Raw genomic sequence first — 26,668 nt, forward strand, 5'->3', positions numbered from 1 at the left:
AGCAACGTCATTTAAAGGAAATGCTCTTGCATGGACTTCGTCCTCGCCGCGTTGCGGCTTTATGAACTCATGAATTCTATCATAACTTATTGCACCATTATAGTCTTTGAAGTCAGCGAGTGCTTTTTTGTTTGTTGCGTAATGCTTTGCAACATCTATATTAGCTTCTGTAAGAAGTTGTTTTATTTCCGAGTGTTCTAACTTAGACAACTTCCGATACATCTTTAGTAGGAAATAAAAAAATATTTTTTGAAAAAATTAGATTAGATTTTTTTAAGTTATTTTTCAAAATAATTTAATATTTTTATTTTAATGAAACACATGCAAGATTGCAAGTTCTTTTCATACAATGCTCTCGCTACTGCCATCAAGAATGAGTTCAATAATGCTTCAAACGTTAATGTTATCTTTAACAAGAAGTTTGTGAAAGAATCTAAGTTTGGTCAGTATGTCAGACCATTAGCTATTGTCATTGACCGCAAACGTTATACTTCACAAGAGTTAGCAGTAGTTTTGAAACAAAAGGGTTTCTTCGTGAATGTCAAAGATACTCATTATACTGTTATAAAGAACTCTAACATTGACTTCTTCAGTATTGCTATGAATCTTTCCGAACAGAAAGAATATAAGAAGGGTGAAACAAATGTGAAATATTATCCTTCATCTCTGAAGACAATAACGAACAAAGATGTTATACAAAAGTTCTTACCAAAGGTTGAAGAAGCTTCAATTGACATTGACGAAGGAAGTGAAATGGTTGAAGAAATTGACCCTGAAGCTATTTAAGCAAAAATATATTTTTGTATAAAATTTCAAAGCATTGAACAAAAAAAGTTTTTTTATTCTTCCTCTTTGAAGTTATCAAAATATTCTGTTATTTTTTCCTTTAGCAATGTTAAGTCTTCTTTGAATGTAAGTATTGTGCAACCTTTGATGTCATAGTGTGTTTGAGGAAGAGTATTTTTGACAATTTCCTTTATTTGCTCATTAGGTGTCATTGAAATCGGTAAGTTTTCACGATAGAACCAGTTTCTGTCAGATTTATATATTTTAGCTAAGTCATAAAAGCTCTTGTTGTTTCTTCTCACTAAATGCAACATAACCATATCTCTGTCTTCTTCTTTCTCCAACTCTTCAGTATATATCATATACTTATAACTCTTTTCCTTTCCTTTTGGTACTGAACGCGGTATTCTTTTCTGAATGCTTTTGTCTTCTTTCATCATATCTTCTCTCTGCTTTGTACAAAGTTCGTCAAGTAGCATAAGTATGTAGATTGCATAACGAGGTGAAGCCCACATTGCTATAGAACTAACTAGGAACTTATGAACATATATACCTTTTAGATGTGATGGTAAGTTTTGTCTGTCTTGGTACATCTTTTTAAGTTCTACATGTTCAAACTCACTGAGGAGTTCATGAGTGCTATTTAATTCAAACCATTCATTTGGTGTTTTATTCTCTGGAGCAAAACATGCTGTCAAAATACTTTGCACCTGGTACATGTCGTCTTTGACAGAACGAATGAGACGTAACTGTTTGTTATACTGTATGTACTCGTATTCTTCATTTATGACTTCATGGACTATAACTGTTGTTGTGTTCTCTAATGTTGTCATTACTGTTTCTTATATACAAGATAAAAAATTTTGTTAGAAAAAAATTAGCGTTATTTTCTGACTTTCACAAAAGACCAAAAATAAACGCTTTACATGTATTTTTCAGCAACTTCGTCAAATAATTTTATAGCACTATCTATCTCATCTACTTCAACGTTTCTTTACCTTTCGTGGGAGCACCATACATTTTCTCAAACTTTTCAAGTAGTTCTGTTTCAGCAGCTCTCATATCGTTAACGAACACAACCTTGACTCTATTGACTGTAGAGTCATATCTTTGAGTTATATTATATGTTCTTCCTATCTTATATCTCTTTGTATTGAAGTCCTTCGGTTTCTGAACGATGTAAAGTAAGCCTTCACTGCAACGTTCCGTATCGAATGAACCATAAGTTATGAAGTTATATCCAACAACTGGGTCAATCCATAACAAAACTATTGGTATAAGACTTTTGTCTATAAGATATGCTCTTGTTCCATGAAATGCTACTGATATCATAAGCTCAGGATTTCTTGTCAAAATTTTCTGAGTTGAAGCATTTCTAACCCAGTGGTTTGTTTTCTTTTCAGATGGTGTCAGAATGTCTGACAAAGAATATTTGTTGTATTTCTTTGAGTATCTTACGTTTAAATCACCGATTCTAACCACTTTGGTGTCATTGTCAATCTTTCTAACTGTTTCAAACTCAATGTTTGACATTACTGTCTTTACATACAAAATAAAAATTTTTCTTAGAAAAAAATTAGCGTTATTTTTCTAACTAATGAAATTCATGAAATTTGGTCATTTTTCAGTAAAAATATATTTTAGGTGAAGTGGTGAGATCTCACCTCTTTTTTCACCTCTTTTTTCACCTCTTTTTTCACAAGCGTTTTACATGAATTGTACGATGTATATTTGAAATCCTAAACAATTTCGTAGCTTCTATTTCTTCTGTCAGTATGTCAAAAGTTTTAACAATACCGAAGGTTTCTTTATACTTCTTCTTGACGTCAGATAGAAGGAAATCTTCTGCTGTTGGATAGTTTTTGTTCAGAAATTCTAACATGTTCATTTTATCTTCTGCTGGCTTTTCTGCTTCTTTCTTTAAGTCTGCATAGTCGTTTCTCATTCTTTCTATCTCTTTGACTGAGTAGTTATATTTCCTAATTGCTGCTTTACATTTAGAACATTGCGGGTTCATTTTTGCGTTATACATTGAAATTTGACCTGCTAAAACAACTAAGGCGTCAATTGCTCTCTTCATCTCAAACATAGCGGGTCTTATTTGTTCGTTCCATACTTTGCCTCTTCTATCTTTATCTCTTATTTCCCAACAAACATTTTGCAACTAATGAAACAAAGTTATCGTAAGTCTTAAACTCCTCAGATTTATATATGTCAGAAATGTTTTTATATACCATGTCGCAATCTTTGTCCATAACCTTATGGTTGCAATGAAAACCAAGGAATTCATAATTTACCTTTCGTATGAATTTCTTAATTTCTACTGAGTCAGTTGGTTTCACTTCAATTTCGTCGAATTCAGGAATAGTGAGTTTTTGTTGTTGGATTTCAGGTAGTTTAGGCAAATGGTCAATAATGTCCTGCATTTCATAAAGATATTCTTCATTTTCTTCATCTTTCGCACTACAGTCTAAATTACTTGTTAAAAGTTCCTGCTTTATCTTCTGGATTTCTGTTTCAAAAGTATATGAAGAAGGAATGAAGCTTTTCATTTCTACTAACATAGATGTTGGATTCATGACTAACGAGTTTGGTGCTGTTGTTGTGGACAGAGTCCCGCCGTTCGCGGCTTGAATTGTTGTTGTGCCGATTGTTGAAATCATATCTTTTATACAAAATAAAAAAAATAAAAAAAATAAAACTAACTTTATTTTTATTTCGGGAAAATTCATGAAAATTCAAGAGGTGAAAAAAGAGGTGAAAAAACAGGTGAGATCTCACCTCTTCACCTATAATATATTTTTGTCTGATTTACATCTAATGAAAAAGTTTAGAAGAATTTTCTTATTCTTTCTGGCATGTTTTTGTCTTTCCAATACTCCCGCTCTAATGGTCCCAGATGAGTTGGTTTAGATTCTCTCAAGTTCTTAGATGGTATAACATCTTCAACGCCTCCTTCATATCTTACTTTATAAGTGTCATCGTTTATGTTGTAGTCAAGTATTTCAATAACCACTCCTCGCTTTGCTTCGTCAATGGTTTCAGCAAGTTTGCCATTACTACTTTCGACTAATTTATGACGAGGGTAAAATGCTATGGAGTCGTCAGCAGCTTTTATAAGATATCCATTACCTTGCGTAGAGTCTACGATATAATAATTTCGACTTAACCTTAAACGTTTCTTTGTCAACGGTTTGTCGTCAAGAACTACACGAACTTTTGTACCAGGAATGAGGGTAAATTGTGTTGAATTTCTGATATTTTTGTGTTTGGCTTCGTTTCTTTTGTATATACTTTTCTTCTTGTTGTTGTGTCATTGAATTTGGTGTATGTCCTGTTGTAGAATGTGTTGAGGAATTGTAAACTTCGATGAAATGTTTCATTGTTTCTTCGGTAAAGTCTCGCTCTTGATTTAAATCTCTGAGAGTCCTTATGAAGCGGTTAATGATACCGAGTATGTTATGGTTATGGTCTTCAGTAGTGTAGTGAGTTATGTTATGCTTAATGAGAAATTCTGTGATTTCGTTGCTGAGGTATGCACCGTCTTGGTCTGATGTTAAAATACTTGGGCTATGTTCTGCTACAAACTTTTGTAAAACTCTTAACACTTCACGAGTTCCTTTATTTTTCATTATATACGCAAAAGCTTTACGAGTGTTAACATTAATGAAGATGAGGAAATGGTTTATGTCCTCCTTTTCTGCTTTGAATGAGAGTGTCAAATTGGTATGCGTCAGGAGTGTTGGAGTAAATTGGTAAAAAGTAGTCGTAAGGATTTATTTTTGTTTGATGTACAAACATTTTTGTCAAAGAACCTTTTCACTTCAGCTCTGTTAGTAAATCCCGAACTCTTTGCAGCTTCATTGAACTTCTTAAATGACCTCCATGGATGTTGTTCGAATACTTCTTTCAAGCTCATTTATGTAAAAATAAAGATTTTATTCTAGGCTCAAGTGCGTTCATTGAACGCGGTACCATGCAAATACAGTCACAAATGGTGGCATGTAATCTGCACCCGAGCCCTGTTGGATTTGTTGTGAAAGTATGGGCAATGATTTCCTGCGGTTCCACAGAAAATACCTGCGCTTGAATCTACTGGGTCACTTGAAATATCATATCTATGCATTCCTGTCTATCCGAACCTGCTGCAAGATTTTGTATAACCTCTTTTTTGTTATTGAATGTGAATGACTACCTGTTGTGTTTGTAGTTCCTGTATGAGTGTGCGGTGGAAGGTTTGCTTCAGTAATTTTCTTCGAACCTCCTGTTTGCTTTGAAGAGTTAGCACAGTATAAGAATTTGTCTACAATCTGCTGCCATGTACCAAAACCTAAAACTGTTGCTGGATTTGTTGAGTTCATTGACGTATAAATAGAGCCTATAGGATATAATGTTTGAAGTATTTCTGTCTTTAATGTTTGAAGCTCTGTTTTGTCTGCTTTCTTATCATATAAATCTTGAGCAGTGAATTTAACATTATTTTCATCCTCCATGACATAAACATCTTTACATCTAATGTTTCTCATCGTCGTTATGTCGTCATCCGATGTTAAACCTTGTGGAAAGTTAGGAGGTTTACAATATAATGCATCCCACCAGTTTCTTCAACCGTTCCTTCAATACTTTCTATAGCAACAGTTGTGAAGGATTTATGTGTATGGTTCTTGTCTGCTTTTCTTATCTAACATTGCTGGTAGTTCATGTGCTTCAAAGTTTCTGACATGACCTTCGATATTCATACATTTGTTATTTAAGGAGTTTAGTGTATCTTTTACGCTTGTACTTGGATTCTCTAAAGGTGCACTTGAACCAAGGGTATAGTTCAATATTATGTCGTCTGCTCTAACAGTAGTGAAGGATTTATGTGTATGGTTCTTGTCTGCTTTACTGTCTAAAGAAGTTTGAAGTTCATTTATATCGGAGATATTGTGTTTATGAGATTTCAAAACTTTGTTCATTGCTTCGAGTTCAACTTTGTCAGCTTTACTTTTAATAGCATCTTCAAACGTTATTTTTGACTTAACTCTCAAAGTAAATCTTGGTTCAACTAATACACCGTTAACATTGAAAGTAGAGGCATAAATTTCATCGTTATAACTAAATGCTTCTGGTGCTTTACCTGTGTCATACTGTACAGTACAGCTTATGTCATAACCTTTAGCACGAATGTATTTATATCTTCTTTCATTAACATTTTTTGTCTTCGCTTCATCACTTCGTGTTAAATATCCATGGTAGTCCGTTATAATCTGTTCGTCTGAAGTTATATAATGAACGTGGTTTTTATCTGCTTTTTCGGCTAATTTCTCATTAACATCATTCACTTCTAATTCAACTCTTCCGCCAGAACTCTTATTATCATTAATCTTTTTCATTAATTCGGTAATTACGTCATAAAGACTATATTCTGTTTTCGGTTTTGTAAATAATGAGTCAAAATTTCTTTTCATCATTACATCGCTGACATTAATGATATCACCAATTCCTTTTTCATTTATTCTCTTCATTAATTCTGCAATAATGACGAATATATAATCTGTTAATTTATTCTCTTCATCGAGGGTTATAGAATGTTTTGAAATTGAATCATTAACTCCTCTAAATAAATCAATAACTTCAGGATACACGTTTTTAATGTCTTGAATAACCCGACCAGTATCCTCGCCACTATGTGGCTCTGAGCCCGTTGGGCTCTGTTGTTCATGTTCTTCGTTCCCGTCGTTACGTGGTTTTATATCTCTAACCATCATCAACGCAGCCATAACCGGAGGGTTTGTTGCTACCTGTTCGAAAATCCGTCCGTTATGTATGGTATATCTAAATAATTTCTTTGTGTTTGTTAAAACATTTGAAACAAGTCTTTTAAAACCATCTACAAAATTTCCTGTTTCACCTAATGTTCTTGCAGCATTTACAAGCTCACCCATTCCCGCTTTTGACCCCAAAAACGTCCATATTGCATTTATTTCACTCTGTATAGTTGTCCATTCAGCGAAACTAACACCCGCATTCGCTAAGCTGAAAATGAAATTCAGTGGATCGAACTTAATTCCACTTCTTTTTCAATTTCAACGAACTCACTAACATGAGATTTTAAATATTCTTTCGTTAAAATTGTTTTCCCCGATGTTATGTCATTAACGAAACTATCACCGTCAAAAGTTAATGAATTCAATTTCGTCGTTGATGCTTTTATTTCATACACCGCTTTATTGATAGTTTTTGGCTCACCTTCTTTAGAAGCATATGAAACATTAATGAATGAATTATATGTATTCATGAATGAGTTAAAATCAATGATTTTCATTAATGACGCCTTTAATGATTCATTTACTGTCGAATCCCTTAAAGTAATTAATGAACTGTCCTTTATGAAAGGTACCCTGCAAACCGTCGAGTTTGGATCAAATGCTGTAGTTGGTGCAGGAATATTAATGATATAAGTCATTAAATCATTAAGTGACGTAAATAATGTTGTCGTTTTTGATTTAATTTCTTTAGCATCTGTTATATACGGTAATTTTATTTCTGTAGTTTCTGAATTAAAGATATTCGCTAAAATGTTTTGTAAACTGTTTTGAACAGCTGTGTAAACCGTTGAATTCGGAACTCTTACGATTTCACCGTCCTTAATAAAAGGCATTGCACATGGTGTAGTGCTTGGGTCAAATCTTTCGGGATTATAATTCAACATATATTCTAATGCTTCATATACAGACTTATATACTGTTGTGTCGTTCTTCATGACAACTTCACCATTTACAATGAATGGCATAGTGCATGGAGTTAAAATAGGGTCAAACTTTTCATAGTCCTTCCATGTTATGTATTTCTCGGTATTTCCATCAGAAATAACAATATATTTGTCAGTAAGTGTGAGAGAGTATTGACCAAAATATAAACGTTTAGCTCTGTCAGCTTCATACGCATATGCAGCAATACTCATATTTTAATGAGAATAAAATGTTGTTCTATTTGCAAAGTACAGACCCAAACGAATACGGGACAGTAAAGCTACAAACAAACTTAGGTCTTCAGAATGAAGCGCTTGCTTTCAGAGTTGTTGACTTCAATACTATCGCTTCATTCGTTATAACAGATGAAACAGATTTCATGGAGCTTGAAATAGATGGAAAGAAGCATGAAATAAGATTTCACAATAATGTAGAATATAAGATGGAAACATTAGCTGGAGTGTTAAATGCGCTCATAAATACTACAATAAACAAGGAGAACGAAGAAAACTTAATGAATGTTAAACTTATTGCAGGAGTTTTGAAGTTCAGTTATGCGAAGGAGTTTAAGATAACACGAATGAGTCATAGAGTACAACTTCTTTTGGGAGCATACCATATGACATTTCCTTTGAAAAGTGTTGACAAAACGATTGAGATGAAATCTGTTCCATACGTATGTTATGGTAATTGTTTATACATTGAGTCTAAAATAGCTAATGTCACAGGCATTTCAGGAGTTAATAGTAAAGGTTCAGTAGAATATAAATCCTTCTGTTATGCAGTCAATTCAATGTTCATTCCAAACGTTCCTGTCATAGCAACTCATTTAGGTAAATGGGTTCGCATTAGTCCTCATAATTTGAAAGACATGCAATTCAGACTTGTTGACTTTCAAGAGAGCCTGTAGAACTGAAGGCACCAGTGCGAATGACTGTTGAAGTTGACTTTTTAGAAAATATTAAATGCAACAGCTTACAAGAGAACTCAGAGCTAAAAATATAAAGTATGAATGTTATGTATTAGGTCATGAACTTTGGTTGTTGCTGTTTGATGAAACAAATGAGTTAGTTATGTCAGTCAAGAGAACAGAAAAAGGCGTCAAAGGCGCCGAGCGCAAAGCGCTATATTGTGTTAGTGAAAACTGCACCAAGTCAATAAGATTAGGTTTGCATTATGAAGATGAGTTCGATACTGTTGAAGAAGTTTTGGATAGATATTACAAATTGCTTTAATTTACTAAAACATATTTCAAACAAAGTTTATATTCTGTTGAAAGTTTTGTATATCATTCGAATATTTATACTTAAACTCAACTCCTGTAGTTCCTGGTGTTTCAATGATGCGGATGTTACCTATTTTCATGAATGGTGGCGTTTGACCACAGCATTCGATTTCAGGGTCGAGATAGTCAATGACACATTGTTTCCCTGTTATTCGTGATATAACATTTTCAAGGTCCTCCTTTGTTAGAATTATTTGGTTCTTGCTTATAAGATTTGTCAAAAGCTTCTTATCGTCTTTGAGTAAAATTGTTTGGTATAACTGAAGAAGGTAATGGTCTACGTTATCTGAAGGATTTGTTTGAACATTTATGTAAGGGTTGTCGTTGGCTTCTCTTGAAAGAATTTGGTCCAGTGGTGGATACTCTAACTTAACATCTGATGTAGCGTTAGCGTTTGAAGCTGTGTTTAAATTCACGGATTTCAGTTCTGGTTCTGGCTCTTTCAAACACTCCGAACTATAGTTCTTTATGACAATATTGTTTGTCGTTCGTGAGTCAACATTTGATGTTGGTTCAATTGGAACATTAACGGCACCAGCTAAGATGGATTTGCTTCTCATTTCATATAGAATAAAAACCTTTTATATGTATGAAATGAACAATATACTCGACAAGGGTTTGAATGTAAAGCTAACGAATGAAAATATTGTTGAATTCACTGAGACAGGTGCTGTGTATAAAGATGTAGAACTACTGAACAAAAGAGCTAAGGGAAGAAGCAGGAACATGAACAAAGGGTGGAAGCCTATAAAAATTTATGTCAATGATGGCTCAGGAGGTTCAAACATAAAGTATGCAGAAAGTTATAGAGTTTATGCTCTCAAAGGTGAAAAGCCTTCATTTAAGAACAGCTATTCTAACGCATATCCTCAAAAGCTAACGGATGGAAGTGGATGATATGAATGACAGCAAAAATATTAACAGAAATGGCGACAGAGATGCATGGAATTTGTTTACCATCAGTCAATTGAAGGTTAAACTTTAAAACAATGTTGGTCGTTCCCATGGAATATTTTTGACTTTAATGGTATTAGTCATGATATGAATCTCAAGGTATGAACGAGGAGAGATGAGAGACTTATATGCTTCCCAAATTTCTTCAAAAGGTAATGTTATACCTGACTGTTTCCAAATGAGTTCAATATCATAACGTGAGAAACCTTGAAAGATAACGAAGTCAGTTATGAGACGTTTTATGTTTAAAGCTAAAAACCTCCATGTTTGCATAAGTATTGCTACAGTTAAGTGGTAATGTCTGACTTTAGTAATGATGTTAGCTAATGGTGAGTCTGGTTTTGACACTAAACCTTTACCAGCGAAGTCGTCGCAAACGAGCAGAGTGTTTGAAGGATATTTTTGAAGGGGTATTTTGAAAGTTTTGATAGAATGTAGTTTGTCAGTCGTTTCATATCGTAAACTCCTGAGTACTGACGTAAGTGGTGTTTGTCAATAATTCTTTCCATCTCTTCTGAAGTCTTTTGCATTCCTGACTGTATGAACTCTACAATAGGCATAATATTTCCTCTTACGTCGAATGTAACGTTGAAGAAATTCAATGAGTTCACTGTCTGGAACTTTAACGACAGAGGCTTGAACTTTTGACATAAATGTTTTCGCTGTTGAGTCCATAGAGTCTGAAGTTGCTGATATAATGATTTGGTCATAGTAAGAGTCGTTTCCTAAACGCTCTGTTATGAGTATATGACGAATGAATTAAATGTCTTACCTGAACCCATCTTTCCACAATAGAAATACACACCATTTGAACAGAACTCATAGTCCTTACTGAAAGGAAGAATGAGAGAAGAGTTAAGTTTGTCTGTAGTTTCATTCATGTCTTCATCTACGTCATGTATTAAATGCTTCATTTTATCTCATTAAAAATGCAAGTCAGAAATATTCAGAACATAGCACCGAGTCTAACTGACAAGAGTATAAAGATATACTATGAACACGTTATGATGAAACCTACCAAAATTCAAGAAAGTCAGTATACTTATGAATATCCAAGACACTGGGTAGAGTATGTAGGAGGTGAGAAAGCTATTGAAATAAGACAGTTAGAAGTATTCCAGCAGGAAGAACAATATTATTGAAGAACTTTAATGTTTTGAGGTATAATGATGAAAAAAGAAGCAAGATAGTTTTCCTGTTGCTGTGTATGTGAACCTAGACAGGAGATGACATGAAAGTTTTTAACACAAAGCTTCAAACGGTAGTGAGAGAACAACTGACTGCGGAAGGACATCCATTACCTTCAGAAGTTACCATAGTATATAATTTTGAAACAAATCAATAGATTTTAAAGTCGTCTCTGCAAAGAAGTCAGGTTTTACATTTAATGAAGCAGATGTATATTCGAATGAAAACTTCAAAGCTATTGCATGGTTAGATAATGACGATTGCTTTAAGAAAATATTTAAATTCAGTGACTCAACGATGTCAATAGATGACCTTCGTGGAATGTTACCATCGACGTTTACAGTTGAAGGTTCAGCAGGATTGCTTACAAGATTGTCAATTGGTGGTATTTGGTCTCGTGAGAACATTGTTATAAAATCCAGTATAAGTGAATTTGCTGAAGAATCTATATTATGTCTTTCAAACTATATGTATTCGCCGCCGAAGCATTATAGTATAACAAACTTTGTCAGTAAGTTTAACATAAGACTTGTCGAACCTTCTTCAATGAAAGATGTTGTGCTACCTAAAGATGGAAAGGATGGACTCATTATTGAATGATTTTAATAGCATATTAAATGAGCTTGTTCTTAAAGGTCATTCATGATGAAATAACTGTTGTAGAAGATGTTAGCAATTGTTCAGACATTTTGAAGCGTATAGATGAGATAAGAAAGAAGTTTATGAAGCCGCAAAGCGGCGAGGACGAAGTCCATGAGAATGTTTATGTTTCATTGACTTTCTCCAGTAACGAGAACTTTTATGAGATAATATTGAAGAGAGATGATTTTAATATGGTGTAAATGGTAGCTTGGACAGCTTTAGGCGCAATGGGAACAAAAGCATTAGCATTTGGAGCAAAAGCACTTGGGCTTATGACGCAGTAAATAAATGAGTGGAGGAAGGGTTTCGAAGACATTAGATGCAAATAAAGGGAAGATTGGAGGCTGGGTTGCAAAGAAGTTAAGATTAAATAAAATAGGGCTCATAAATAAAGCATCCAATTTGGTTGCGACTGAGTCAGAAAATGCTTTAGGAAAGGACGATGAGTGAGTTTGCAAAACACGCAAAAGACTTTAATGACCAGATGAAAGGTGAAACAATGCATTTAAATAGAGTCGATGGAACTCTTCCTCCACCAGTAGTTCTTCCGTATGGTCCCTATGGAATGTATGGAAATCCTTACGAAGACCATTTGACCATTGACTGGTGGAAGTAACTGGTATCATTACGGACGAAGAAGAAAGACAGTCAAGTTGGAGACAGACGTGAAGAAAGCAACTAAAAAGAAACCAAGGAAGAGAGTTATAAAGCAATGAATTCATGAGGTGAAAAAAGAGGTGAAAAAAAGGTGAGATTTCACCACTTCACCTAATTTATTTTGTGCTATGTTTTCATACGTGTGATGGTGGTGATATCATTAATTTTAAGTTTATTTTATTATTTTACTGAAAATTTTTATTTGGATGTAAATGACGAAAACTATTGAGATAACAAACTACAACGGTCATGAGTTCAAGAATTTGTTCTTCGTTCCTCGTGAAAATACATTCTATCAGATACGAGGAGAAAGGGTAAAGTTAGTTTGAGCGTTTATGAAGGAATGAAGAATGGAAAGTTTATACAAGCATACGATACAAACGGTAAACGTGTTTCATTAGCTTTGTCAAAACTTACTAACATTCATTTTGACAGTGATTTTGACCTATATGAAGAGACAGTGAGTCAGAAGATTATGAGCTGTTATGTGAAGCACAGCAATGGGAGGAGTTGCAATACTTTTGTAAGTGAGAACGTTTATTTTTTACATTAGTGAAGTCGTTTGTGAAAACGTTTATTTTTTCATTAGTGAGGTGAAGTGGTTGGCGGCTTTATAAATATTTAAGGTTAAGTTGGTGTTTGTGTTTGTGTTGTAAAATATACATTAACGGTTTCGTAAAGTGTCAAAACCGCTAAGTTGTGTACGGAGGCGCGCAGTGCCACAGTACACGACTTAGGTATACTAACTTTCTGGTTCAGATGGAACTGCTGCCACTAAAGTAAAACTGAAACTTAGAGTTCCTTTGTCATCTTTCCTCATCTTCAGGTTTTTAAGATACTTGCCAAACTGGGCAGGAAAAATTTCTATCGAACTTACTCCAAGCAAAAATAACTTAGTCATTGCACCAACACAAGACCCATTCACTCTTACAGACGTAAAGGGAGCAAATCAAACGTCATTCGCCGAATTTTGCAAAGACAAAGTTGACTTAGACTTTGGTTTCTCAAACCTCAACACTGAAGTAAACTATTATTTCAATGCTGCTGGAACTGCTTGGGACCCAGTTAAGTTTACATGCGAAAAGTTTGAATGCAAGAGAATAGAAAGCAGACTTGCAGTCTATATGTTGGACCCAGATATTTCAAATGCTTTAGCTGCCAAATATATTGCAGTTCCACTTATGTTCCCTATACACCAAATATCTGTCAAAGACTTTGCAGGTGAAGTTGGAAACCAAAGTGCTGACCCAGGTGCAAGAACAGATATTGCCTTAACAACTGCAATGAAACATGCAGATACTATGTTTGTTCTTTTCAGACGAACTATAAATGACTATTCTTGTTTCTACAACCCTGGTATTAAATATCATATAAACATAGATGGCAAATATTATCCAAGAGAAGAATATTCTACAGTTGAAGATATGAGGTCATACAACTTGACATTAGATGCTATGAACTTTAACAACAACTTCACAACAACCATTAACCCTGAAATGCAAAGTTCTATTATGCCATATGTGAAAGTATGGACCCATGCAGGAGGTCAAAAAACTCAATATACAAATAGAGACCGTTCAAACTTTTGGCTTGGCATTCCATTTGCTGACTCAGAAGACTTTATGGGTGGTATTTCAACTGTTGGTACAGTTCAAATACAATATACTGGTGACAGAGACGGTCCAGATGAATTGAAAGCAAAGAAGTTTACAAAACCAATAGCACTTTTCACGGAAGATGCTCTTTTGAAGATTCGTTCGATGAAACCTGCTGGGGCTCCTCAGATTGGTATAACGACAGCTTCCATCGAGCAGATTTTGGCAGCAGGTCAGTAAGTTGTTCTTGAACTGACTTCTCTCCGTCAAATATTGACAGTACGCCAGTTTTGATATAATATTGTATTATAAACTTTCCTTTAGAAATATCGGTCAGTTTTGTTGTTATATTTTTGTCTGCTTCAAGAACTTTCACCATTTCAGTTATACCAACTTTCTTTGCTTTATGAAAATATTTTGGTTCAGCAAATATTGCTATTCTATAACATTTTCCATTGTTTGTGTAAAGAACTATTCTATCAATGTATTTGTATTGTTTGTGTGTGTAAACTTTGTTTTGCTTCAATTCGAAGAGATACTCAAATACGTCCATCTTTTTATTCTAAGTAAAAATGTCATTTCCGAAAAATAGAAGCGTAAGTGTTTCAAAAGGTTTAATGGCGGTGGCAGATGTGAAGTTAAATTCACCAACTCAAACAAACAGTCAAAGTGTTGTTGTCAATGTCAAAGACAGAGATGTTGAAGTGGGGAAACCATACGAAGACGAAAATGGTATAACAATAGTTCCTGTAAAAGAACAACCAACATATCCTGAAGTTAGCAGAGACTTAAGTTCTGTTGCAGATATTCGAAACGACTACCAACAACTTAAAGACAAACTTAAAACTCAGGAGAAGATTTGTCAAGCTTTAGGTCTAATGTTAAACTTGGTCGAACACAACCCTGTAAAAGTGAACTCATATGTCATTGCACCTCATGAAGTTTTGAAAGAACTATTGAAACTTTTGACAGAGGCAGACGATATAAACATCAAAGAAATAGAACCCGACATTGCTTGCTGTGGTGTTTCATATAATGTCATTGACAAGATATACGTTATGAAAGGAGGTGAAACGTTGAACTTAAAATATAGTTTCCCAGACGTTATAAAAATATTTGACGACCACAACATTTCATTAAAGTTTATTTGCTAAGTAAAAATGGCAAAACTTCTTGAAAGATGTTTGAAGAAAAATAATATAGACTTTATTTCATGTAAAGGACTTTACACACTTTTGAACGATATGAAAGACCCTGTTTTGTTTGTTCGTGTAGACAAAGGAAAGTTCTATGTCTTTACAAAATATTTGAACTTCTTAGACAGAGAACTTCAAGAAACGCCATGTGAAAGTTTAGATGAAGTTCTTCTCCACTTTCAGAAAAACTTTTAAATATATGTAAATGGCAGAAGACATAGTGGTTTATACTATTACGACTAAAAACCCTGAGTCATATAATTCTATAACAACAAACTTACAAAGTCCTCAAGGACGATATTGTAAACTAACCTTAAACACAATGACGACTAAAGCCTGTTTTGCTCTTTTGACACCAGAAGACTTTGTTGTTGTGAATGGTAAAAAATACTCCTTTGAAGATACTTACTCAGATATACCACCAACAGGTTTTGTTGACTTATTTAATACTTTAAGTACGGGTGTAACATGTGCTGCAACTAGAGCAGGTTTCATTATGTTTGGATGTCCGACTGAGTTTACTCTAAACGATATGAGCTATAATACAAAACTTATATCTGGTTTTTACTACCAACAGTTTCCTATAACAGGAAAAGGTGTCATACAAGGAATGTCTGTTCCATTGACTTTAAGTACACCTATTTTATATATTGTTTCAAACTTAGGTTCAAAGTGCTATTCGAATGTCGACAGAAACTACTATGACCAAAAGATACTTATGCGTATAAACAACACTTTCTCGAGTATATAAGAATTTCCGAAAAAGTGACACCCAAAAAGTGACACTTTCAATAGGGAGTAACACTTAAAAAGTGACAATTTAAAATTCACAATAAATAAAAATAATAAATTTTTTAGTCTATTAAATTATTCTTTTCTTTGAAATCCTCTAAAAATTCTTCGAAATGTTCTAAAATATAATCTGGAGAATTATAACAAAATTCATTAATTTCTAACATATACGTATCTAACAATTCATTTGGAATTTCAAACGATCTTAAATATGTAATTGAATTTTGTATCTTCTCATTTATTTGAGAAAGTTTTTCTTCAGCATTTTCCAATAAAAATCTTAATGGATTCAAATTGGCTTCTTGATTCTGAACAAAATTTAATACTTGGTATAAACGTGATTGAACTTCTCTTTTCAATTTTGTTTTATAATCTGTCAATCGAGGCTCGCGAATTCTAATTGAAGGAATAAAACCTGTTTGAAGTAAATCGTTTTAATACGATAAAAGTAATTGGGTGCAACTTCTTCTAAAAGATTTTTGACAAAAACATCAATTCTTTGATTTTTAACGCAGCCAAAATCGTGATATTTTATCTTTTTAAATAAAGATTCAGAAACGTTATTCACAACGGTTAATTCATTTGGTCTGGCAGCGGCTATCCACATCATAGCCAACAATTCCTTATACAAATTCAAAAAATTGGGTGCAATCAGAACTGATTGCACCCAAGTTTTTGAACTTTCTTGAGGGAATTAAAGGGTGAGAGATTTATAGTCTATCTATATATCTCCCACCCTCTAATTCCCTCCTGACAGCGGGAAACTTTGTCTGAATGTTAAACTATTCAGACAAAGTTTCCCACTGTTTGCGAAGGAATTGTTGGCTATGATGTACTGATCATGAATCAGTACATCATAGCCAACAATTCCTTATATAAGTTCAAAAACTTGGGTGCAATCAGTTCTGATTGCACCCAAGTTTTTGAACTTTCTTGAGGGAATGGAAGAGTAAGAGGTATACATTATGAATATATACCTCTTACCCTTCCATTCCCTCTCTGACAGCGGGAAACTTTGTCTGAATGTTAAACTATTCAGACAAAGTTTCCCGCTGTCAGCGAAAGAATTGTTCCATCTGGTGGCATAGAGTGTGAATCTATGCACCAAATGGAGCAAGTCCCTCGCGAAATTGCCCAAACTTGCGTCGCATTTCAAAGATTGCGACCCAAATTTTGGCGATTTCTAGTAGAGATGGATTATTTTGAGTCACTGACCTATATGCAGTGGCTCAAAGGGCTCCATCTCTACTTTGAAGCAAGGAAACTTTCCTCGAAATTTTGATAATTTGAAGAAAGTTTTCAAGCAATTAACAAAGGATTACTCGCTATGAGGTAAAAATTCTAGATTTTCACCTCATAGCGAGAGCTTCCCTTTCATTGCTTGAAAACTTTCCCCAGCTTCAAAATTGGGGAAAGGGCTGTAAAGTCGACTCCGATACCAGCAGGTACCAGAGTATTTAAAAGAGAAGCCCTCGTACGAGTTTCTATGAAGACCTTCTCATTCAAGAAGATCTTAATAGAAAATCGTACGAGGGCATTGGAAACTCGCGTCTGGTACATGTTGGTACCAGAGTGTTTGAGATTTGAAGACTCTGGTACTAACATGTACCAGAATTTATGATGAATTTAAGATGGACCATTATAAAATGGTAGCGGTTTGTTTCAAAAAAATTTAGATGAGATTTGCATAGATATAGATTATATGATTTATACATATGAAAATAATATATAAAATATAATTTTTGAGATAATTATGTAAATAATATTTTAAATATTTGAATTTGAGGTATAATTTTATAGTAAAATATATTATAAAGAGTATTTATATAAATATTGTAAAATAATATAAGTAATAAAAATTGAGACCCCCTCCCTGTTTTTGATGTTTTGTCACTTTTTCGGTAATTCTTATTGTTTCTTGTTTCAAACTTAGGTTCAAAGTGCTATTCGAATGTCGACAGAAACTACTATGACCAAAAGATACTTATGCGTATAAACAACACTTTCTCTGCTGGTTTGCCTATTGTTCATTCGAATGCAGAGTTTTCAGCTTTAGTAAACTCAAACACTTTAGCAAACATAAACTTAACCTTAGTTGACGCAAACTTTGTTCCTGTAAAACTTTTATGTCCTATGTATTTGTCAATGACGGCAGAAAGTTTCGAATTGGAAGATGCAACTGGTGAAAGTATTGTACTACAAGAACAACTTCAACAACAAATAGCTCAAGAACAACAAATGCAACAAATGGAACAAATGCAACAACAAAGTCAAGAATAAAAAAATATTTTTTTTTATTTTTATAAAAATGTACAGAATAGATGTTTCAGATTTTTATGACTTCCAAACATTCAGAAATATGTGTCCATTTCGAGACTATAACAAAGCAGTCGAGAATTTGAAACGTTTAGTCATTTATGTCGACTCTGCCCAGAATGTTATGTTATGAAAGAATGGGATGTTGTCTTTAACAAACCAAGAGCGACAATAGTTTCAGAACAAGAATGTAAACAGAAACTTAAGAAAATAAAAGTCGTACAAGTTGGCATGAAGATGTTAGATGCTTGGGATATCTTATTGTCAAAACTTGAAGATTTTTCAGTTCGTGGTATAAAGTCTATACACCATCTCCAAACTTCTATTCTATCTTCACTGGATATAAATACGAACAAGTAGAATGGAAAGAAAATGTTATAGAAGCTTGGTTAGACCATGTCAAAGAAATTATATGCAATGGAAACGAAAGAGTCTATGAGTATATCTTATGTTGGTTTGCAAACATCTTACAACATCCAAGTGCTAAAAATGAAACTGCTCTCATTATAATTGGAAAACAAGGAACTGGTAAGAACACTTTCTTTACAGATATCTTATGCAAACTGTTAGAGGGCTATTCGAACCCTAATATGACAAACTTAGAAAACATCTGCGGTAAATTTAACTCTTCAATAGAGAATATGAAACTTATAGTATGTAACGAACTTCAAAGTATAGATACAACAAAGGTTTTAAACTCAGATGCTTTGAAGAGTCTTATAACAGACAAAGTTGGAGTTGTTGAAAGAAAATATAAAGACCAAAGAGTTTGTGAAAATGTTGCAAATTTCATTATGGTTTCAAACAATGCTGTTCCGATGCAGTTAGAAAGTTCTGACAGAAGATATGTAGTTGTCAGAACGTCAGATTCTCATATGCAAGATACAGAATATTTTGACGACTTAGCAGAAACTTTGACATCTGACTTTTACAACCACTTGTTCTCATATTTCATGACATTAGATATTTCTAAGTTCAATCCAAGACAAAGTCCACATACCGAAGAGAGACAAACATTGTTAGAAGCAAACAAGAGTGTATATGAACTGTTCATAGATGAAACTGACTTTGAGTGTTTAGATGAAAGGTCATTGTACGATTCGTATAAACAGTATTGTCAAGAGTATGGTTATATGCCAGCGTCTAAACGAACATTCTTGGCAAATGTCAAAAGTCTTTTAGACGTACAGAATGGTGTATATACAAAGAAAAATTTTTCTGAGTAAATTTTAAAAAAAATATTTTTTTTATCCGATAGAAAAGATGACAAAATTCATCTCAGTCAACAAGTACATGTCAGGACTTAAAGAAGAACTAGACCCATTCACATATTTGAATGTTTACTTCTACCATTTTGAAAAGTCTTCATTCAGCAAAGTTTGGAACATCGAACCAGTTAAGTTTGCTATTGTGACTAAAAATGGTGCGAAATTTGAAGACTTAGACATAGAAGGTTTGTTAAACAGTCAAAGAAAGTTTTGACAGAAGGTTTTCAAACCTTAAAGAAGGCAAAGCATACAAACTTGTTATACCTTATGAACCAAAGAAAGCAGACGACTATGAATATTATGAGTCTAAAGTTGTAGAAGTTCAAGGTAAATTGGGTAAAAAGATTTTAGAGTCTAAGCCGGTGTTTGCTCCTAAAGAGGAAGAGAACATTGACATTGACCCAGAAATGTTCTAAAAATAAAATTTTATTTTTACATGTCAAATTTCTTCTTCTCTGGAACTGGTTCAGGTTCTTTCTTCTCTTCTTCTACTTTCTTTTCTTTCTTTTCTCTCTTCTTCTTTTCTGGTGGAGTTATGTCAAACTTCTCAGAACCATATTTTTGTAAAAGTTCTTTGTCCTTTAATAGCTCTTCTATTCTGTTTTCTATTTCATCTTCAAGAACAGCGCATGTGTCTTCTTTGCATTCTAAGAAGTTTTGTTGGACTTCATCTCTCCAAGAGGCGTCATCTCTGTCAACAAGTCTGTCATTGACAAATTTTAAGACTGCTCTGCTTAATGTTTTATGGTTCTTGTCATATTCCCAGAAACAGAACTTTAGAACAAATTCACCTTTCTTGTTTACACTATGTAAGATTTTATGGTCGACAGATGTTTTGCTGTCGAAAAGTTTATCTCGAATATAGATAGCGAAATCGCTAGACATTTTCTAAAAGATAAAAATTTTAATTTTTCTAAAAATATGTTAGAAAAAAAGTTTGCTGACATTGACAAAAAATTTGAGAATGTTTTAAATAAGAACAAGAGGAAGTTGGAAAATGCTCAGATAAAACCCATACATGACAAGTTCTTATTTGCTCAGAATGGTATACAGGTCTAATTGCACCACCTGGGTCGGGTAAGACTTTCACTTATCTTAAAATGGCTGCACAACAACAAGAACTAGATGAGAAGAACCCATTCTATGAGTTAGTAGTCATTTGTAGTACTTCGGGTCAATTTGACCAAACCGTCAATTCGTTCAAAGATATTATAAAAAAGTCTAAGTTAGTATGTATAAAAGACTCTGAGTTGTTAGATTGGATAAAGAAGTACCAAAGAAGAGTTTTGAAGTACAATGCTATAAATGAGTATGTCAATTCGAAGTTTAAAGACCCAAATGAGGAAATGCAGAGAATATTAGAGAAGAAACACTTCAGAAACAAACAGAAAGAGATAGAATACATTTCGAAGAAATTGCAATCTTACGATTGGAAGACTTACCCTCACAGATGTCTTCTTATCTTAGATGACTTTGCTTCTCATCCTTTGTTAAAGAATAGAGAACAAGACATGTGTCGAATTCTTAAGAAGCTCAGACACTTTAACATTTCAGTTGTCATTTGTGTACAGACAGCCAAGAGTTTCTTATATACGAAAAAAAGAGATCTGACATTGTGTCAGATCTCAGTAAAAGTGACATTTACATGTCAAAAAAAATAGAATGAGTTTAAGTAATTAAAATTGAGGGTGAGAGTAGTATTGTATGAAATAATATCTCTCACCCTCCAATTCATCCTATGGCGCCGAAAAAATTTTGGTGAAATGCGACCACATTTCACCAAAATTTCTCGGCGCCATATAGAGAACTAGAGCCTGTGAGGTACTGATACTATCCATGTACCTCGCAGGCTCTAGTTCCAAGCCAAAATGGCTAAAAATTGCCCGCAATTGTTCACATTGCGGGCAATTTTTAGCCATTTTGGCTGGGAATTGGAGGGTGAGAGTAGTATTGTATGAAATAATATCTCTCACCCTCCAATTCATCCTATGGCGCCGAAAAAATTTTGGTGAAATGCGACCACATTTCACCAAAATTTCTCGGCGCCATATAGAGAACTAGAGCCTGTGAGGTACTGATACTATCCATGTACCTCGCAGGCTCTAGTTCCAAGCCAAAATGGCTAAAAATTGCCCGCAATTGTTCACATTCCCATCTTTTGTTGGTAAGACGAAGAATATGAAATAAATTATGAAGAAGATAATGATGAATAAAATATCACTTTTTATATTTTTGACACGTAAAGTTGTCACTTTTCTGTCAAACTGTTTTTATCGTTTTCGTATATAACAAGTTTAGGTAAGGATGTAAAGAGAATACTTACTGATATTATACTTTTCCCCGGATTGTCCGAAGACGATTTCATGGAACTTATGAAAGAGTCCATGGCAGGTAAGTTTGACAGACATGAACTATGGGAGAAGTACAAAGTCATACAAGACCCTCATACTTCTTTCAGAATTCATATCTACGCAAACAAAGTTCAAATTGTAAAAAGTCAAGCTTGAAAAATGTAAGTGTTTTAGTCTTAGTCTGTTGTGGTGCTGGGGCTGTCGGTTCTTCTGGCTTTGGAAGGCATTCAGGAAGAGGAACGTCAGTCATCCGTTTGTGTCCTGTTGGAAGGAAAAACTTTTCCAGTTGTCGGGAAAATATTTTCCAGTTGTCGGGAAATTTTTTTTCTGTCGGAAGGAAAAACTTTTTCTGAAGTTTGACCAAAAAGTTCTCAATTTTCGAAAATTTGAATGGTTTACGGACGAACAACAGGAAAATTTTTTCCAGTTGTCGGGAAAATTTTTTCCAGTTGTCGGGAAATTTTTTTCCTGTCGGAAGGAAGGACTCGGAATGCCAGAAGGATTTGACAAGACAATTTACCTTATAGAGCTACCTGAGTCATCTGAAGTCAAGCTTGAAAAATAAATGGTTCATTTACTCTGCTTGTTTGAAGTTGTCAAAATACTCTGTTATTTTTTCTTTCAGTAGCGGCAAATCTTCTTTGAAGGTAAGTATTGTACAACCTTTAATATCATAGTGTGTTTGAGGTAACGTATCTTGAACTATTTGTTTCACATCTTCATTCGGTGTCATTGAAATCGGTAAGTTTTCGCGATAGAACCAATTTCTGTCAGATTTGTAAATCTTAGCAAGGTCGTAAAAGCTTTTGTTGTTTCTTCTGACTAAATGCAACATAACCATATCTCTGTCTTCTTCATTTTCCATCTCTTCAGTATAAATCATATACTTATAGTTCTTTTCCTTTCCTTTTGGTACCGAACGTGGTATTCTTTTCTGTATGTTTTTGTCTTCTTTCATCATATCTTCTCTCTGCTTTGTACAAAGTTCGTCAAGTAGCATAAGTATGTAGATTGCATAACGAGGTGAAGCCCACATTGCTATTGAACTAACTAGGAACTTATGAACATATATACCTTTTAGATGTGATGGTAAGTTTTGTCTGTCTTGGTACATCTTTTTAAGTTCTACATGTTCAAACTCACTGAGGAGTTCATGAGTGCTATTTAATTCAAACCAGTCTTGTGGTTTCTTAGTGTCGGGTGCAAAACATGCTGTCAAAATACTTTGCATTTGGTACATGTCATCTTTGACCGAACGAATGAGACGGAGTTGTTTGTTTAACTGAACCCACTCATATTCTTCACTTATGGCTTCATGAACGATAGCAGTTGTTGTGTTCTCTGTTGTTGTCATATCTGTCTTTACATACAAAATAAAAAATAAAATAAAAATAAAATTAGCGTTATTTTCTGACTTTCACAAAAGACCAAAAATAAACGCTTTACATGTATTTTTCAGCAACTTCGTCAAATAATTTTATAGCTTTCTCTATCTCATCTACTTCAAACGTTTCTTTACCTTTCATGGGAGCACCATACAATTTCTCAAACTTTTCAAGCAGTTCTGTTTCTGCAGCTCTCATATCGTTAACGAACACAACCTTGACTCTATTGACTGTACTGTCATATCTTTGAGTTATATTATATGTTCTTCCTATCTTATATCTCTTTGTATTGAAGTCCTTCGGTTTCTGAACGATGTAAAGTAAGCCCTCACTGCAACGTTCCGTATCGAATGAACCATATGTTATGAAGTTATATCCAACAACTGGGTCAATCCATAACAAAACTATTGGTATAAGACTTTTGTCAATGAGATATGCTGTAGTTCCATAGAATCTTACCGATATCATAAGCTCAGGATTTCTTGTCAAAATTTTCTGAGTTGAAGCATTTCTAACCCAGTCGTGTGGTTTCTTTCCAGATGGAGATAAAATGTCTGACAAAGAATATTTCTTGTATTTCTTTGAGTATCTTACGTTTAAATCACCTATTCTAACCACTTTGGTGTCATTGTCTATCTTTTTAACTGTTTCAAACTCAGTGTTTGTCATTTTCTGTCTTTACATACAAAATAAAAAAAAATATTTTAAAAAAACTAACTTTTATTTTTCTATCTTGTATAAAAGATATGATTTCAGGGATTTTTTTGACGAAGTGTCAAAGTTCACTTGGTAAAAAAAATACAGTTATATCATGAAATTTGGTCATTTTTTCACGATTTCAGGGATTTTTTTGGCGACTGGGTTTTTTTACTACTCGCAATTTTTCACGATTTTCGAATGGAATCTCTATCCTTGGTTTTTCGAGGGTAGCAAGCATATGAGGAAATTCATGAAATTTGGTCATTTTTTTCGGCAAAAATATATTTTAGGTGAAGATGGTTTTTAGGTGTCACCAGGTCACTCGGTCCCTCGGTCAACTAACATCTTTTTGAAAATGGTGACAACATGACATTTTGACAACAGTCCAGGAAATAAACTTCATCGTATATGTTTTACAAGCGTTTTACATGGTATATGTTGTGATGGTTCATGACTTTAAACAGTTTTGTGGCTTCTATTTCTTCACGAAGGAGATCAAAAGTTTTAACTATGCCGAAGGTTTCTTTATATTTCTTCTTGACATCAGATAGAAGGAAATCGTCAGCTGTTGGATAGTTTTTGTTCAGAAATGTCAACATGTCCATTTTATCTTCTGCTGGTTTCTCTGCTTCTTTCTTTAAGTCAGCATAGTCGTTTCGCATACGTTCTATCTCTTTGACGGAGTAGTTATATTTCCTCATTGCTGCTTTACATTTTGAACATTGTGGGTTCATTTTAGCATTGTACATTGAAATTTGTCCTGCTAAAACAACTAAGGCGTAAATGGTTTTCTTTAACTCAAAGGCTGCTGGTTTTATTTGTCCATTCCATACTTTACCTCTTCTATCTTTATCTCTTATCTGCCATACACATTTTGCAACTAACGAAACAAAGTTGTCGTAGGTCTTAAATTCTTCAGATTCATATATGTCCATGACTTTGTGGTTGCAATGAAATCCAAGAAACTCATAGTTAACCTTACGTATGAACTTCTTTATTTCTACTGAGTCGGTTGCTTTGACTTCTATTTCATCGAATTCAGGAATAGTAAGCTTTTGTTGTTGTATTTCAGGAAGTTTAGGTAGATGTTCCACCAGGTCCTGCATTTCATAAAGATACTGTTCATTTGTTTCATCTTTTGCAGTGCAATCTAAATCTCCTTGGAGAAGTTCCTGCTTTATCTTCTGGATTTCTGTTTCGAAAGTATATGAAGAAGGAATGAAGCTTTTCATCTCTACTAACATTGAAGTTGGGTTCATGACTAACGAGTTTGGTAAAGTTGTTGCTAACATGTTCTTACAATAAAAATAAAAAATATTTTTTTTAAAAAACTAACTTTTTTTATTTCAGCACAAAATTCAAGAGTTTTGGTTGAAAAAACAGGTGGAGCCAAAAGTGGCTCGACCTCAAAACAAGCATTTTGTGAAGAATATACCAACCGCCGGAATTCCGGCGGTTGCTTTTTATACAAAATTCAACGGGTGAAAGAATACGAAGAAGAAGTCATGACAAAACATATACGAAGAAGTCTTGACAAAACATTTACGATGAAGAAGTCATGACAAAACATATACGAAGAAGTCTTGACAAAACATATACGAAGAAGTCTATTTCCTGTGTTGTTGTCAAAATGTCATGTTGTCACCATTTTCAAAAAGATGTTAGTTGACCGAGTGACCGAGTGACCTGGTGACACCTAAAATATATTTTTGCCGAATTCAATAAAAATAAATGGTTCATTTACTCACAATATTTTTGTACAAAACGACCCCAAACTTTTAACTTCTTTTCTGCAGCTTCTAATGAAATTTTAGCGAGTTCATATTCTCTAAATTCTCTCTTTAAATCTTCTTGTTCCCATTGGTCTAGTTCGTATGGAGAGTCTCTATAACCATAACATATCTCACGTTCATGTTCTATTTGTTTTTCGCACATTTTTCTAACTTCTTGTTCGAACAAAGGTTTTGCATTCTCTACTGTATCTTCAAGTTCTTCTTCATCTAATTTCTCATGAACTTTCTTGTCTATGGAGTCCATAATTTTTCCAACTGCTATACAATATTTTGGAGAAGCCCACATTGCTATATAGTTTACAAGTCTTGGGTCTACATACGTTCCTCTAACCTGTTTGATTTCATCAGGAATTCCTGCATGAATTTTGTATAAAAAGCAACCGCCGGAATTCCGGCGGTTGGTATATTCTTCACAAAATGCCTTATAATACTCTTCCCAGGACTTATTTTCCAACAACTTTCTAAAGTCTTTCCTAAACTGCTGACACATATTTGTTACATTTATATAACCATCCTTGTCTCTACGTAAGACTTCAATACCGTTATAGGTGCCTTTTGTGAATGTTTCGCCATTAGATTTGTTCGTGAACGTTTTTGCTTCGACTGTCATTTCAGTTCTTACAATAAAAATAAAAAATATTTTTTTTAAAAAACTAACTTTTTATTTTTTGGTGGTACGTCGGACATTGTCTTGAAACAGTACAAATATTGTCTTGAAACAGTACAAATATTGTCTTGAAACAGTGCAAATATTGTTCTGAAACAGTACAAATATTGTTCTGAAAAAGTACAAGTATTGTTCTGAAAAAGTACAAGTCTTGTTCTGAAAAAGTACAAATATTGTTCTGAAACAGAAAATTTTTCTCACAAATTGAGAGCTTTTACGGGAAATTTGTTCTGAAAAAGTACAAGTCTTGTTCTGAAAAAGTACAAGTCTTGTTCTGAAAAAGTACAAGTATTGTTCTGAAACAGTGCAAGACTAGTTCTGAGATCCAACCATCTCACCTAAAATATATTTTTGGGTCTT

The 26,668-nt window shown here is 33.9% G+C and overlaps 10 protein-coding genes and 9 pseudogenes across 19 annotated transcripts, besides 6 other annotated features; 7 read left to right on the top strand and 12 right to left on the bottom strand.

Moving 5' to 3' along the window:
• Positions 1–12,976: part of a mobile genetic element that runs on past the window's edge.
• On the top strand, positions 313–786 carry TVAGG3_0422340 (uncharacterized protein; the record flags this gene model as incomplete). Its single annotated transcript, XM_051233469.1, has 1 exon — positions 313–786. One exon carries the CDS (start codon positions 313–315, stop codon positions 784–786), a length of 474 nt encoding a protein of 157 aa, XP_051103199.1.
• TVAGG3_0422350 (KilA, N-terminal/APSES-type HTH, DNA-binding family) lies at positions 840–1,505 on the bottom strand (the record flags this gene model as incomplete). The annotated part of the gene is made up of 1 exon (XM_001295895.1): positions 840–1,505. One exon carries the CDS (start codon positions 1,503–1,505, stop codon positions 840–842), a length of 666 nt encoding a protein of 221 aa, XP_001295896.1.
• On the bottom strand, positions 2,498–3,449 carry TVAGG3_0422360 (annotated as a pseudogene). The gene has a single exon. A coding segment is annotated over exon 1 (952 nt).
• Positions 3,617–4,169, bottom strand: TVAGG3_0422370 (annotated as a pseudogene). The gene has a single exon. A coding segment is annotated over exon 1 (553 nt).
• TVAGG3_0422380 lies at positions 4,746–6,713 on the bottom strand (annotated as a pseudogene). Its single transcript has one exon. A coding segment is annotated over exon 1 (1,968 nt).
• TVAGG3_0422390 lies at positions 6,758–7,732 on the bottom strand (annotated as a pseudogene). The gene has a single exon. A coding segment is annotated over exon 1 (975 nt).
• TVAGG3_0422400 lies at positions 7,750–8,525 on the top strand (annotated as a pseudogene). Its single transcript has one exon. A coding segment is annotated over exon 1 (776 nt).
• Positions 10,113–10,673, bottom strand: TVAGG3_0422410 (annotated as a pseudogene). The gene has a single exon. A coding segment is annotated over exon 1 (561 nt).
• TVAGG3_0422420 lies at positions 10,689–11,564 on the top strand (annotated as a pseudogene). Its single transcript has one exon. A coding segment is annotated over exon 1 (876 nt).
• Positions 12,977–13,028: 52 nt separating the features above from the next.
• Positions 13,029–26,668: part of a mobile genetic element that runs on past the window's edge.
• On the top strand, positions 15,243–15,788 carry TVAGG3_0422440 (uncharacterized protein; the record flags this gene model as incomplete). Its single annotated transcript, XM_051233470.1, has 1 exon — positions 15,243–15,788. One exon carries the CDS (start codon positions 15,243–15,245, stop codon positions 15,786–15,788), a length of 546 nt encoding a protein of 181 aa, XP_051103200.1.
• Positions 15,779–17,747: a mobile genetic element.
• On the top strand, positions 17,816–18,109 carry TVAGG3_0422460 (uncharacterized protein; the record flags this gene model as incomplete). The annotated part of the gene is made up of 1 exon (XM_051233471.1): positions 17,816–18,109. The coding sequence occupies one exon, from the start codon at positions 17,816–17,818 to the stop codon at positions 18,107–18,109; it is 294 nt and encodes a 97-aa protein (XP_051103201.1).
• On the top strand, positions 19,510–19,829 carry TVAGG3_0422470 (annotated as a pseudogene). Its single transcript has one exon. A coding segment is annotated over exon 1 (320 nt).
• On the bottom strand, positions 19,846–20,142 carry TVAGG3_0422480 (uncharacterized protein; the record flags this gene model as incomplete). The annotated part of the gene is made up of 1 exon (XM_051233472.1): positions 19,846–20,142. A coding segment is annotated over one exon (297 nt), but the record flags the coding sequence as incomplete, so codon positions are not given.
• On the top strand, positions 20,335–21,074 carry TVAGG3_0422490 (annotated as a pseudogene). Its single transcript has one exon. A coding segment is annotated over exon 1 (740 nt).
• Positions 21,164–21,272: a mobile genetic element.
• Positions 21,414–21,522: a mobile genetic element.
• Positions 21,643–21,704: a mobile genetic element.
• TVAGG3_0422530 (uncharacterized protein) lies at positions 21,868–22,014 on the bottom strand (the record flags this gene model as incomplete). Its single annotated transcript, XM_001294021.1, has 1 exon — positions 21,868–22,014. The coding sequence occupies one exon, from the start codon at positions 22,012–22,014 to the stop codon at positions 21,868–21,870; it is 147 nt and encodes a 48-aa protein (XP_001294022.1).
• On the bottom strand, positions 22,339–23,118 carry TVAGG3_0422540 (KilA, N-terminal/APSES-type HTH, DNA-binding family; the record flags this gene model as incomplete). Its single annotated transcript, XM_001294022.1, has 1 exon — positions 22,339–23,118. One exon carries the CDS (start codon positions 23,116–23,118, stop codon positions 22,339–22,341), a length of 780 nt encoding a protein of 259 aa, XP_001294023.1.
• TVAGG3_0422550 (organellar and viral DNA polymerase type B) lies at positions 23,207–23,584 on the bottom strand (the record flags this gene model as incomplete). Its single annotated transcript, XM_001294023.2, has 1 exon — positions 23,207–23,584. A coding segment is annotated over one exon (378 nt), but the record flags the coding sequence as incomplete, so codon positions are not given.
• Positions 24,262–25,140, bottom strand: TVAGG3_0422560 (organellar and viral DNA polymerase type B; the record flags this gene model as incomplete). The annotated part of the gene is made up of 1 exon (XM_051233473.1): positions 24,262–25,140. One exon carries the CDS (start codon positions 25,138–25,140, stop codon positions 24,262–24,264), a length of 879 nt encoding a protein of 292 aa, XP_051103203.1.
• TVAGG3_0422570 (uncharacterized protein) lies at positions 25,589–26,251 on the bottom strand (the record flags this gene model as incomplete). Its single annotated transcript, XM_051233474.1, has 1 exon — positions 25,589–26,251. The coding sequence occupies one exon, from the start codon at positions 26,249–26,251 to the stop codon at positions 25,589–25,591; it is 663 nt and encodes a 220-aa protein (XP_051103204.1).

This window comes from Trichomonas vaginalis, chromosome V (assembly GCF_026262505.1).
Source record: "Trichomonas vaginalis G3 chromosome V, whole genome shotgun sequence".
In the NCBI taxonomy this organism is placed as follows: domain Eukaryota; phylum Parabasalia; order Trichomonadida; family Trichomonadidae; genus Trichomonas; species Trichomonas vaginalis.